General features: G+C 46.2%; 4 protein-coding genes across 5 annotated transcripts in view; 2 read left to right on the top strand and 2 right to left on the bottom strand.

Moving 5' to 3' along the window:
• The window catches only part of LOC309715219 (calcium/calmodulin-dependent protein kinase type II subunit alpha), a 47,209-nt gene extending 41,905 nt beyond the window's left edge, over positions 1-5,304 (top strand). The window contains exon 18 of the mRNA XM_082548151.1: positions 1,546-5,304. Coding sequence (XP_082404277.1) covers positions 1,546-1,549 — 4 coding nt within the window. The 3' untranslated portion in view covers positions 1,550-5,304. The remainder of the gene's footprint in view (positions 1-1,545) is intronic.
• The window catches only part of LOC309715256 (uncharacterized protein), a 32,712-nt gene that overhangs the window by 11,068 nt on the left and 7,552 nt on the right, over positions 1-14,092 (bottom strand). The gene's annotated exons all lie outside the window — the stretch shown is intronic.
• On the top strand, positions 9,789-12,474 carry rps14 (ribosomal protein S14). 2 transcript variants are annotated; one of them, XM_082548291.1, is made up of 5 exons: positions 9,789-9,882; positions 11,026-11,177; positions 11,259-11,420; positions 11,950-12,026; positions 12,362-12,474. In XM_082548291.1, the coding sequence occupies exons 2-5, from the start codon at positions 11,029-11,031 to the stop codon at positions 12,427-12,429; spliced, it is 456 nt and encodes a 151-aa protein (XP_082404417.1). In that variant the 5' UTR covers positions 9,789-9,882; positions 11,026-11,028; the 3' UTR covers positions 12,430-12,474. The 2 variants fall into 2 exon arrangements, with proteins under 2 accessions (XP_082404417.1, XP_082404416.1); XM_082548290.1 differs by having other exon boundaries at positions 11,023-11,177.
• Positions 13,141-14,092, bottom strand: part of LOC309715284 (T-cell immunoglobulin and mucin domain-containing protein 4-like) — a 5,829-nt gene continuing 4,877 nt past the window's right edge. Inside the window, exon 3 of the mRNA XM_082548282.1 lies at positions 13,141-13,258. Within this exon, the coding sequence (XP_082404408.1) occupies positions 13,182-13,258 (77 nt within the window). The 3' untranslated portion in view covers positions 13,141-13,181. The remainder of the gene's footprint in view (positions 13,259-14,092) is intronic.

The raw sequence follows: 14,092 nt of genomic DNA, 5'->3' as shown, positions 1-14,092 counted from the left end.
ACGGAGAAAACGTGTGAAGAGAGGCAGGATCGGCGAATCTGATCCTCAGCAGACATCAGTGAAGTCATGCACGTGTATATTCCTCAGCACTTTGTCAACACCAGTTTTCTCCATGCTTAGTATATTTGCTCTTTTTACCAACGACACATTCACTGCAGGTGGTTGGTGCTGAATCATCCCTCATATGAAACGCTGTGAAGCTGTTTCTGCATCACGCCTTTGCTCTGCTTCATGTCGATGATAAATGAATCTGGGTGGAGGTGGAGCTGCTTATTTTAGCCCCACTCGTGTTTGCAGACTGAATCTGAGCCAGACTGTCGTTCCTGAGAGACAAAACCCAGGAACCAACGAACCTGCCGCTGTTACTGATGCATCAGACCTCAGCAGCAGTGCCCTCGTACAGACTGTCCACTCGAGTGGAAAAAGTGCAGTCGAGGGTTCACACCAGGTGCTGATCCACAGTCGGTGTGCTGAGGACAGGAGGATCGCACAGAGGCTCAGCAGGTCTGCTGTGAACAGCAAAATGACCCCAAACCACGACAAGCATCCACCACACACTGCTCAGGAAAACTGAAAGGGACACTTTTAAATCAGAGCAGCCAGTCGGTTAAACCTCTGATTAGTTCAGTAGTAGAGAGACTGTTCATGAAATCAACTAGCACAGGCAGTCCAACTCCTCCAGCAAATCAATACGTGCCAGTGTCAGAAGGTTTGTGTGTCTCCCAGCACAGTCTGCAGAGCATGGAGGAGACTCCGGCCATAGGAGGCCATCATCAGGGCCGGTATCAGAACCGAACGAGGATGACCTCCAGCAGGCCGCTGGTATGACAAGTTTAGCTGCATGCCCCTGGTACACTTGACAGCCTGGCAGTGGCCTCACCCACTAGTTCGGCCGGGCGCACACAGTCACCCTCCACCACCTACGATGTACCCTGACCTCCAGCTGGCCGCTGGTGTGAACGTCTCTGACCAAACAACCAGACTTCATGAGGATGGCCTGAAGGCCCGACATCCTCTATAGGCCCTGTGCTCACTGCCTGGGAGGCGGAGCCATAGAATAGCAGACTTGGCAGGTCCACCCTGAGCACATGTGACTGACGTGAAAGGGTCTGGAGAAGCTGTGAAGATGCTGTCTGTAGAGCGTGACCAGGCTGGCGGGGGGTCAGTGATGGTCTGAGATCCATCATCTGATCAGGAGCCTGAAGGCGTCAGTAACATGAACGAGAGGCTGCATCATCGCTCACTGTGATTTTCAGGGTGTTTGACTTCCTGACACGTCCAGGTGTTTCTTGACGTGTTTTTACTGATTTACTCAGCTGATTACATCTGCTGCTGTCTTCAGATCAGCAGATTCGACTGTAACTACAGCGTTACCTTTCAGGGTGGGGGGCTGGTCCGAGTGTGTCTTTGTGTGTCTTTGCTGCTGTGACGTGATGCAGGTAAAATGCGTGTCGTGGACTGGTCACTGTTCAGCAGGTTGAATCGTCTGTGTTGTCAGACATTGTTGATTCAGTCGCTCACAAACACGTTTGGTTTCGTCTCCAGCTAACTTCCAGAGTGAGTGGATCTTTGATGGGGCCACCGTCGCCGTGACAGCAGTTTGATTGACAGCAGGCCGGGCCTCTGACACCAACCATTCAGGATTTTGTTTGAGGAGTTTGGAGAGGAGACGACGGGGCCAGAAAGCTTCACTCCAACAAGTGAACTGCATTACCAACCAACCAATCAGCTTCCTCTTCTCAGCTTGTTTGGACTTTGCTTCCGCCACGCCCCCTTGTGATCAGCCAATCAGATTGTAATAATGTTTGGAAACCTTGTATCTCCAGTTTGTTCGAGTTCAGGAGGTTCAAACCTTCAGATGTTTAACAGGACCAACACCTGCACACCACAGCTCCCCCTGTGGACAGAACATGTCACTACTGTGTGTTAGCTTCACCCAGCATGTGGTTAGCCTAGTTTAGCACAAACACTGGAAGCAGGGGGAAACTGTTAGCATGGCTCCACCCAAACAGCCCAGTGTCGCCTCCATCTACATGACGTGTTGTAGCTGATCGAGTGTAGACGTAGAAAAAGTTTCCAGCTTTCATTTTTGCTCCTTGTTACGTTTCTCACGGATCTACTGACCCGTTGGCTGCACAGACTTAGCTTTTATAGTGTTCGCGTTCACGCGTTGGTTACCTTTAGATATTAAACAGGAAGTACGAGCCTCGCCTTTAGACGTGTGGGAGATACAAGCTTTCCTGAAACTACAGATATTTACATAAAGGAACAAAAACATATATTATATAGATGTAATGTGATATAATACTATGATCAAGAGCTGCTTTGGTCGCTACAGATTATTTAGATAAATGAACTCGTGACTGAGACTCGAGCTGAGCCACACTGACAACAGCAAACAGACCAATTATATAATATAAACCTGGAAAATCAGGATTATCTGATTACAGTAAAAAATATATTAATAAAAACACTTTTTTCTTCCCGTACATCAGAAATAAAACTCTTCTTCATAGTTATTAATTTTAAAAAGCATCTCATTCCCCCTTTTTTGTTTTATGTTTTTACAACTTTAAGCCTTTGTTTACCGTATTTGCCTCGTATGCTTCCAGAGTTTATACATATATACTAATGGCACAGCTCTTAAACTAGCATGTTAGAAACATGGTGAAGCCCAGTTATTCAGCTAAACCCTCGGGTGACCCAGAGCTCACACATGGATCGTTTTAAACTGGTTAGCGGCTAAAGCAGCTCGTGGCCTTCACGATGACGTTGTCTAACGGAGAAACTTTATTTAAACTGTGCACGCTGCACAGGAACACTCATCTGCTTCCATCGGGCTTGGAGAGCTCTAGAAGCTTCCACCACCCTCTGACCTGTGATCTTCCATGAACAGCCACACCTCTGCTCAGATCAGCCCCACCCCTCCCCCACAGCCACCGCCACCACATATCCTAATGAGGAAGGCCTTAACGAGGCGTGTATCTACCTGCCTGCTCTCCGCTCAGAGCATCATTAGCAGCACAAACTTTGCTGTTCACACTGAGTTTACAAGGTTCAGATTTAGGAGCTGCCCCTTACCTGTGAGGGAACAAGGAAGTAGGGAAGGAAGAAAGGAGTCAAGGGACTAAAACAAAAACAAAAGAAACCAAGAAAGAAATAAGGAACACACACACACACAAGCCTGTCCAGCTATCTTAGTGAGGACCTTCATTGACATCAGAATCAGAATACTTTGTTGATCCCTGGGGGAAAGTATTTTTTTGTTACAGTGCTCCATTATAAACCATGGTTTCCCTAGCACCTGACCCTAACCATTAAAAATGCCTAACCCTAAACTTAACCATAACCTAATTGTAACCCTGACACTAAAACCACATTTTGAGCCTCAGAAAGGCTTCAAACTTGTGAGGACTGTGAGTGTGTGTGAGTGTGTGTGAGTGTGTCCTCACAAGTGACCGTTGGTTCTCACAAGTATAGCAGAATGCAGATTTCGGTCCTCACAAAGATAGCTAGACAGGAACAGACACACACACACACACAGACACACAGTCATACACAGATACACACACAGACACACACAGATACACACACAGACACACACACACACAGATACACAGTCAAACACACACACACAGACACACAGTCAAACACACACACACAGACACACAGTCTCACACAGATACACACACAGACACACAGTCAAACACACACACACAGACACACAGTCTCACACAGATACACAGTCAAACACACACACACAGACACACAGTCTCACACAGACACACAGTCACACACAGACACACAGTCTCACACACACCCCTACACACGCACGAACAAACTCCTCTTTGATATTTTTTACACATTCTAAACCTCCTCGATGCTCAGACAGCCAATCAGAATCATCATCAGTCTCCAGTGTTTACAGGAAAGTACGGAGTCCCAGAAGTGACAAACATCACTGCCCATCATAGTGACACAAATATAGTGAGTTGTTACAGTCACACTCTGGACTGTAACAACAGTTACTGAGCTATAGATTTCAGACGCTTAACAGCAGAAACATCCCAATGCAGTTACTGGCTGGGCTGGGAGTATTTTAAGCAATAATAAATGTACATAAACACAAACATGCAGACGTTTGATTTGATTCAGTTAACGAACACGACGCCGATCTATGGAACTTGTAGTGACTGTACATCAGCACTGATGTGTTGCTTCAGCCAATCACAAACCAGTACAACAGAGAAAAAGTGACTCAGACTGATGGTGAAACATCCATATATACTGCCTATAGAGTACTGCAGTACTTTAATACTAGATGAGTAAACATAAACCATTGTGAGGGTTGGATGTGAACGTGAGCTGCCGTTTCACATGGTGCTTTTTGACTCTTCTGGGCCTCCGTACTGCAGGAACTCAGACTGCCCCCTGTTGGTCTGTTGGTGGCGTGGTCGCGGTGTGAAACCTCATATCTCCGTGTGGTTCTTTTCTTCCTGTCGTTGGTTTTTAGAAGCCTTAATTATGGACTAACTTAATAACTTAAACTTTACCTGCATCTTGGATCGTGGCTTTAGTTATCGACCTGCCGGCTCAGAGTCTCTGAGTCGGCGCCATTTTTGGTGGATTTTCTTTGCGGTGGTGTAAAACGGTTGGATGTTTGGCTGGAGTTCTGCAGGGAGGGCTTGTGTTTCTTCCTCTTCAGTGTTTCTGTACAGATTTGTGATTTTCTGCATGCTGGAACTGACTTTGTGTTTTGTGTTTCGGCTTCAGCCTCCGTGGCGTTTTGACGTTCGCTGCTGTCGGCCCGCGGTCCTGCCCTCCGGTGACTTGACTCGGACTCGTTAGCTTTGTTAGCATTCCTGACCCGGAGCAATGGTGTCTGCTAGCCGCGAGCTAACAAAATGCCGGCGGTGCCACCTTTGATATTCTGCGATTTTTGAGCCGTTGTGTTTGTCTCAGAGGCTTTAAGCAGCTTTTTACCGTCGGGAGAATGTAGAACTTTGTACAATCAGATTCTTATTATGACGATGACATGATTATAATTATTATTCTCGATATACTGCATTTGTATATTTACAAGCTTTTTAATGTTCGGATCAGACTTCCAGTGCTAGCGTTGTGCGAGTCCGCCTGTAGAGAACACATTGTGCACTATTAGCTTTATTATTTTGTTGAGTGTTGAGTTCCTCAGCTGCTGCTGAATGTGTTTGCCACAGCACTGCTGCCCTTTAATTTATTGACATCTCTGTGCCATTCGGCATCCCGTCTCAGAAACGCTCGGAGCTGAGGAGGCTGAATACTGAGTCAAAGGTCGGGGTGTCGGGGGATGGGCGGGGCCACGCCATACTGTGTCCCATTCGCTGCTAGAAACAGCTGGGGAAATGACCGGGCCGTCAACGTGTTCAAAAATCTGAGATCATATTTGTAAAGAGGCGGAGCTAGAACTGCACAGGTGTGCTGTGATCCCGGCTAGCAGTGTGCACATGTATCCGCAGGTCAAAGGTGGCCTTTAACTCCAACCAGCTGAATGAAAACACACAAAGAGCAGAAAGCGTTGTGAAACGTATTTAAGCTGCTCTGACCTTTGATTTTATTCAGATTTCAGTTTTGGAGACAAAAACCTTTCCCTGTCCTTCAGCCTCCTCAGACTGAGCGTGACCACCGTGGGGACTCTGAATGGCACCTCCGGCGTGAATGGCTGTTTTCTACAATAGTCTGTGTTTTCTAAAAGCAGCACCTCCACTTTGACCTTTGACGACACTTGAAAGTATTTATTAGTGGTGAAAATACTGGTGGACGCACAAACGTCCCCACAAATATCTGAGATGTCATTTTTTAGAACTCTTTTGGTGTTTATGCTTGAAACTGAAAAATTCATCTTAGAGTAGATTTCACGTGTTATTATAGGAACACTGCTATGATGTTTCTCCTGTGTTTCTACTGGATGCTCAGTGGGCGTGGCCTCTCCATGTTTATCTGAACGATCCAATCCAAAGCAGGGACTTCCTGCTTCTTCAGCTGAACGTCTTCAGGCTAAAGATGCTCACAGGTCAGAGGTTCCTGTTTTGAAGCCTCACCTGAGACAACAGGAAGGAGGAGGTCGCTTCAGACACCTGGGAGACTGTTAGCCACGCTTAGCTCTTCTAGCCACAAGCTAAAGGGGTTTTAATCAGCTAACATGTTAGCTTGTGGCTTACAGGTAATGGTGACAGTAAAGCTAATGATGCTAACAGACCGCATTTCCCATGAAACATCGGAATAATCAGTCTAACAACTCAGACAAGGACAGGTTTGAGCCGGGGCAGTTTTATAGACTAATGATGAAGCTTGATGGCAGCCCGCCCACAACGCGCGCTGAGGTACCCCAAAACAAAACCAACCACGAGCGCTAACAGCCCTCTCTGCTGCTGAAGGCTGATTTAAGTTTATAAAGGTCTTTTTTTTTTACATATTGTTTCCAGTAAACGTCAAAGAGCGCATTAAATATCTCACTGAGCTTTCTGTCTTCATGCTGGTCTAACTCTGGTCCAGGGAAATAAACCATCACACAGGAACTGAAGCAGCACAGTTTATTATCATTTAAAGCAGAGGTCTCCAACCTTTTTTGCACCACAGACCAGTTTATGCCCGACAATATTTTCACAGACTGGCCTTTAAGGTGTCGCGGATAAACACAACAAAATAAAACTAGTACCGGTATCGAAAAAAGATTTATTCATAACAAACGTGAAAGGTGTACCCTGCCTCTCGCCCTATGACAGCTGGGATAGGCTCCAGCGCCCCCCGCGACCCTTAAAAGGATAAGCGGAAGCGAATGGATGAATGGATGGACACGTGAAAGGACCCAGGAAAACCGAGTAAACGATAAAAAAGATAACAAAATAACGCTGAAAACCGATAAAAACCCTGAAAACCAAACATTTCACACCTGAGCCTCAACTCTGGCGGCCCGGTACCAAACGACTCACGGACCGGTACCGGTCCGAGGCCCGTGGGTTGGGGACTGTTGATTTAAAGAAGTGATGGTGCAGCCACAGAAGAGTGAAAAGCCTGGTGAGTTTCAGGCCTCAGTCCCACAGTCAGAGACCACCTGGGAAAATGAGCATCCCTGATTGGCCGGCAGGTCACCAAACAGCAGTGAAACCTGAAAAAGCGCGACAGGCCTGAGAAACTAAGGCTGTTCTAAGGCTCCTGCAGCTTACAGGAGCTCCACGGCATCATATTTAACTGGGAACTCCCGCCAACCTGCAGCCAACCCTCGGCAACCGGCGGACAATACTTATTGTTCCTGTGGTTGCCGGGGTTACAGACTGCTCTTTGAATCCAGAGAGGAACCAATCAGCTGACTCCTCTTCGTTGTCTTAAAACACTTCTTGAAGTCTGACTGAGGACGAGGCGTGCCAGCCGCGCTCTCGGGTCCTTCTTTGACGTTTGATTAGCTTCGGTTTGATTTTATGGATCAAAAACATTTTAGTTGAACTTCAGTTTCAAACCAAACTGCAGATGTTTTGCATAATTAAATCAATTATAAATGAAAATGATAAACGAGTCTCTGTATCTGAGTGTTCTCGGCCCGTCACTGTGTGCTGGTGAAGGTTCAGTCTGAAGCTCCTCCTCCTCCATCGCCCACCATGTTGGCGCTCCGTCACATCCTGTCAGCTCGCTCTATGATGGATATTGTTCTGTACTGTAGTAACTGGACTATGCTGCATGCTCGTGTGTAACTGTGTGAGGGCGAGAGTGTGTTTGGACTTTTCTTCTGCATCGTGTTCAAAGTGTTTCTGTAAATAAACTGAGGTGGTCAAACGCTGCGCTCTGATTGGTCTGTTCTCACTTTTAGCATCCACAACAACAACAAAACATTTTTATTCAGAAATCTCCAAACACGATTCATCTGATGGACAAACAAACATTTTCGTCTTTTTGTTGTTCTATTGTCCCATAAATAAAGCATAAAAACAGGAAATCCTCCCGCACGCCTGAGAGGTTTCACTGTGATTTTAAATGACAGATTTTTCTGATTTTACTGCATTACTGTAAAACTCTGTGATTCATGTTTTATTGGATTTGTCCAGTTTCATTTGGTCCCCTGTAAAGTTAAGTCTTGGAGATGTTTCATTCTAATAATATTTGCTGCGTGTCGCTCTTCACTGAGACTAAAGTCTAATAAAGCCACAACATAAATCTGGTGCTTCTAGTTTATGAACTGAGTGTGGACGGGTCTGCATTAAGGGAGTAAACATGTTTATGATGATCACTCAGGTGTTCGTCACAGCTCAGTCTCAGATTAACCAATGAGCAGGTTTTAATAACTGATCAATGAAAACTGAACAGGAGGGAGGAGGAGCTTATGTCTCCGTGATGAAGACCAGCAGCAGAGTTTCTGTGGGAGAAGAAGAAGCAGGAAGGAGGATTTCTCATTGTTGGCACAACTGTACTTAAAAAAAACAATTGATTTGATTGGTCTATAGTTGCTGTAGTGGGCGGGGGCAGTGCTTCACATCCAGCTTAGTGAAAAGGCCTGAGCGGCGGTGAGGCAGACAAATCTGTCCTGAACATGATTTAAAAAGTAACAAATATTAATTATATTAAAAAACTGCTCAACACCAAAGCAGTGAGCTGCAACAGCACACGCAGCAATGGAAGTCGCGCCTGGCTGATCGTGGTTTGAGACTCAACATCAAGAAGACCGAGTACGTGGAAGCTGTTCCCCAAACTGATGGCACCATTAACATCGACGGGGAAGACCTGAAGAAGGCTGATCAATTCAAGTACTTGTGATCGATGATCAGTGGCGACGGGATATCCTTCAGGACGTGCAAGCAAGGGTCAATGCCGCATGGACGAAGTGGCGTCAAGTGACGGGTGGGCTAAGCGACCGTCGAATGCCAGACCATCTCAAGATTTACGAGACTGTGGTCCGCCCAGTTGCCCATTTAAAAAGTAACAAATATTAATTATTTAAAAAATTGCTCAACACCAAATACTTTGATAGTTTCCAGCATATATTTTCTTTGTTTAGCTAACTTAAAAACAAAAACATTTCCATGGGCGGCTGTGAGTGGCTCCAACAGTGAGGATGTTGCTGTTCAGGTCTCAGAGAATGGCTGCATTGATGGGGTCAGCTGTTTGTTCAGTCATTACCTAAGGATGATGCCAGACCCCACATGGGCACAGGAGCCACATGTACAAGCTGGACTTTATCAAGTTGATGAGGAGAAAAAGTGTCCACACACCACTCGTGCTCCTCAGCCTGCAGACGAGGCCCTGAGCTGAAGCCTGAAGCACCACTGCTACAAAGATGGGAGGACAGTGGATCAGACTGGTGGCAGGACAAAAATTACCACCGTCTGAGTTTTTCTCCGTTTTCTACCCGGCACGGAGAAAGGCCTTAAAAAAAACCTTAAAAAAACACATCATCCTAGCCAAACAACTGAGAGACCCCTGACACCACCAGCACCACCAAGCAGACCTCAGACACCACCAGCCATGCCCCGCAGACCCCAGAATCCCTCAGCCCCATTCATCACCCTGCAGTATCTGATGTGCATAATTAGAATTTATTAAATTAAGTCAACATTTAGATATTGAAAACAATCCATATTAACAACAAAAAACAGTTCAGTCAGCTGTGAAACTCAAGGTGAATAGATACTGAAACTAAATTGAACATCTATAATATAATATAATATAATATAATATAATATAATATAATATAATATAATATAATATAATATAAAACTACAATGAAATAAAATAAAACGTCCACGTGGCGGCGCCAGCTAGGCCTCGGTTTCCCGCCGGATATCGTCATCTTATCGCGCCGGAAGCGGAACCTCTTTCCTTTCTTGTTTCTGCTCAGTAAAGAGACGCACACAGGTGAGTCCGCTCCCGGTTTATATCCTCTGTAATCTCTGCTGCAGGTGACCATCCGCCGCTCTGCCTGGTCGGTGCTGACCCTGCGTCTCTTCCCGCGTCTGTTGGCGTTTGTATCGTTTCTCTGGCTGAAGGTTAATGGAGGATTTTTCATGTTTTGTGCTCTGTGGGAGTTTGTGTCCAGCCGCCATCTTAGCTCCACGCGAAGCCTCCTCAAAGGGAAACAAATACAACGCTAGAGCCAGGTGTGTGTCGCAAAGGTGTGCTAAAGAAGCGCGTGAAGTTTTAGGTGAAAGAGCAGGTAGAAAAACGCTCCGTGAGGTCCTGCCGGCTGCTCGGAGTCAACACAAGCTAACAGGCTAACATTAGCTTATGTTAGCCTCGGCGCTGCTACTGACGTTTCAAACTTTATTTAAAATGTCAGTGGTCGCAGCAAACACGCGCGTCCGAGTCTGCAGGCAGAGTCAGAACCTCCTCAACCTGGACCGGGATGGACCGGGTCAGTGACACCACGTGACCGCGCGGTGGGTCCGTTATCGGACAGAGGGCGCGTTCCAGTTGAAAACAAACGGAGCCGGGCTGTCCAGGGTCAAAGTTCAGAGTTAAAGTTTAGACTGGACCGGGTCAGGGTTGGTTGTTAGATAGTTTCTGAGCTGACCCTCCCAGTGAGGTGGGTCTGATCAGGGATCAACAGTGTGATCAGAAGATCTCAGACTGACGTTACTGTAGAGTTCATGTTCAGAGCTGATGTGATTGATTATTTATTGATCAGTCGAGATAACTGGCTGGTGTTTGATTGTCATATTAGTTGAGTTTTCAGAGTTGGAGGATGCCGTCTGTGATTAGCTGTGTGCGGTGGGTTTTATTTTGGAGGTGTCCCGACTTTAATGTTGACCTGAGAGTTTCAGGATGTTAAGGTAAAACTCATAAAGAGGTCAGACCTGAACAGGAAGTGGGTTTGGGGTGTAATGGAGGCATGGGGAAACGCTGCTGGAAGGGAAGGTCTCACCGTGTTACGCTGCAGCGGCGGTCTAGTCTCGATGTCTGTATAAAGAATAGCTGGCTGTGATTGGTGATTCTCTGTGTGCGTGCTCGCTGTGACCTCATGCTCACATGTGTCTGACTCCTCTTCCTCCTCCTCAGCAGAAGATGGCTCCTCGTAAAGGGAAGGAGAAGAAGGAGGAGCAGGTGATCAGCCTGGGTCCTCAGGTGGCCGAGGGCGAGAACGTCTTCGGCGTCTGCCACATTTTCGCCTCCTTCAACGACACCTTCGTCCACGTCACTGACCTCTCCGGAAAGTATGTCCCCTCCGACCATCTGCTCGCCAAAATAAAAGCCGCTCTCTAATTGGTGCTAATGGTGTTTGTGTGTGTTTGCAGGGAGACGATCTGCCGTGTGACCGGTGGGATGAAGGTGAAGGCGGACAGAGACGAGTCTTCTCCGTACGCTGCCATGTTGGCGGCTCAGGACGTCGCTCAGCGCTGCAAAGAGCTCGGCATCACGGCGCTGCACATCAAGTTGAGGGCCACTGGGGGCAACAGGTAACCTGCACTCACCTGATTCTGTAGGCAGTGGGCTGACACTTTATTAGGTACACCTCAAGCACTGAACAGATCAATACAATTTCAAGTTACCAGGTTTAACCCAGTCAGGTGATCAGGGTTTAAATCCATGGTACTCTGCTGTACCTAATAAAGTGACAGGGGTGGAGTCAGTGAAGCAGAGTGAGTGTTTTTTTTTTTTTTTTTATTATTAAATCTGCCATTTCTGTGCAGGAAGCCTCTTCATTTGATCCAAATCTGAACCAAACTCCATTCAAAAAACTGTTGATTTTACTGAAACAGTTCAAGTGCAGTTCAGGTGAAGTCCTCAGCACGGTCTGTTCAAAGCTCTAACAATAGATAAAAGTCGAGTATTTATTGTTACCTTAGTAAGTCTGACTGGTTTAACTGGAGATAGACCAGCAGCCTCTGACTGCATCGCTGCAGGTCTGGGGTCAGCCAGGCCTTTCAAACCCAGGTGTGTGTGTGTTACCTGTCCAGGTGGTGACCTGCTCTGTTTTCCTTTCAGGACAAAGACTCCTGGTCCTGGAGCCCAGTCTGCTCTCAGAGCTCTGGCTCGATCCGGCATGAAGATCGGGCGCATCGGTAAGTTTGTTTTTATTCATATTAAAGTTTTTGAGTAAAAAACGTGTGTGTGTGTTATTCTGTTGTGTCATTTTCAACACCTTTATCGACCTGTCGGTGAACACCTGCGCTGCTCTCAGGTCAGCAGGTTTGTTTTCTCAGTGAGGGTCGGAAGCTTTAAACGACTCGGCGGATTTAAATTAACTTTATTCGTACATCTATCTGATTGACACAGTTTGAATCTGAGCTTTATTGACAGCCTGAACAGTGACGTTTCCTTTAACTCGGCTCTACATTCGTGTGACAGTGTTGACGAGCGTCTGATCATGTGATTGTTTCTTCCTCGTGTGTTTCAGAGGACGTCACGCCGATCCCGTCAGACTCGACCAGGAGGAAGGGCGGTCGCCGCGGTCGCCGTCTGTAAACTGTAAACAGCGACATTTTCACCACAATAAAAGATTAAAGTCGACTTCTGTCTCCGTGTCTCATCAATGACCTGATCACCGATCCATCGGTTTGAACTTCCTCACATGATTATGTGAACATTAATGTGAGCAGTGGGCGGAGCTTTGAGAAACCTTCATGTTTACAGTCAAACATTAAAATCTGATTAACAGTGCAAATGGGATCAGTCCACACTAGAGACTGTTGGTGCTGGAGGTACTTGAGTACTCGAGTACTGCAGTAGTTTAAAGTACTGTGGTATTTCCTGCTGTGCTGCAGGACATGAAGCTCTTTGATTATTGGATCAGGGATTGATTGATCTGATGGAGGTGGAGACAAAATGACAGGAACACCTGAAGCTTTTATAAAACGCATGTTCGGATGTTTCCAGGTGTTGTTGTGTCCACCCTGTGGGTGTAGCTGTGGCTCTGACGAATGAAACATTCAGACTCTTTCTTCTTATGGAGGATTTGAGTCTGCGGGCCTTCGTTCAGTTTGTTTTTCTGTCGCACTAAAATAATCTGCTCGAGTTAAAATGATGACATCATGCTGACAAAGCTTTTCTTTTCTTTTTTTACAAAACTGAAACAATCATTTCAAATTGATTCACTCTGACTGTGAGTGAAGCTTCAGACACCACACTGAATCATATTTAATATTTATTTTATTTGGAAATAACGCTGATCTGTGAGGTCATTCTCAGGGCGGGGCTTCAGAGCAAGCTCAGACTGGTCACACAGGACTCTCCTCCTCCTCTGATTGGCTGAGCCTGCTGTTAGTCTTCAGTCTCTGACCACACCTCCAAACTCCTGCAGACAGATTCGTCAATGAATGAATTTAAACCTCTGTGCGGATTTTTCTGCGTAATGCTTTAGTCTGACCAGCTGAGGGCGACATTTACCATCAGCTGCTCCAACCTGAAGGGTCGATCCCTCAGGTCACCACACCTGTGTGTGTCTGAGGAGCATTTAATGTTTTACAGCTGTTTAAAGACATTTATGTTGATGGTGTCTGTCGTCTCTGCGACTCTGTGCTCAGTTCCTGTCATGTGACTAATCCTGCACTGACCTGCAGAGGATTTTACTGCACAATTTACAGACCTTTACAAAAAATTTGAATATGATGAAAAAGTACATTTATGTCCATAATTCCATTCACAGTGTTGGGGAGTAATGGAATACATGTACCACCGTTACGTATTTAAAATACAAAATATGAGTAACTGGATTACACGGCGGTCTTTTCCTGTTTCATAAGGTTATGAGGGGTTAGGGTGTCCACGCCGGTGAAAAACACAACACGCATTAAGAGGCCTTCGTGTCTGTGTCTCAAACTCGTGGCCCATATCACCTCTGCTTGCGGCCCGCATAATGACGTGAAGAAATGTTTAAAAAGTTATTCACAAAAATGATTTAATATGAAAGCAGCAGGCAGAGTGTTACAGGCGTCGCCCTAAAGCATGTAGCCTGATGGGCAGTGTAGTCCGTGCTGCAGGGAGGATGGACCGCTGTACCTGTGATGTGTCTGTGAGCGAGGAGGGAGGAAACGAGCCGAAAAGTAAGAGATGTCACCGAGCAGAAACAGGAGCTGGAAGCATGTGTTCGTATTATTGTAGGGTCGACCTTACAATACGAAGCACCTTG

This window comes from Aulonocara stuartgranti (genome assembly GCF_965226115.1).
Source record: "Aulonocara stuartgranti genome assembly, chromosome: 10".
In the NCBI taxonomy this organism is placed as follows: Eukaryota; Metazoa; Chordata; class Actinopteri; order Cichliformes; family Cichlidae; genus Aulonocara; species Aulonocara stuartgranti.
The sequence above is the reverse complement of the archived record's forward strand: the minus strand, read 5'-3'. Positions and strand labels throughout refer to the sequence as shown.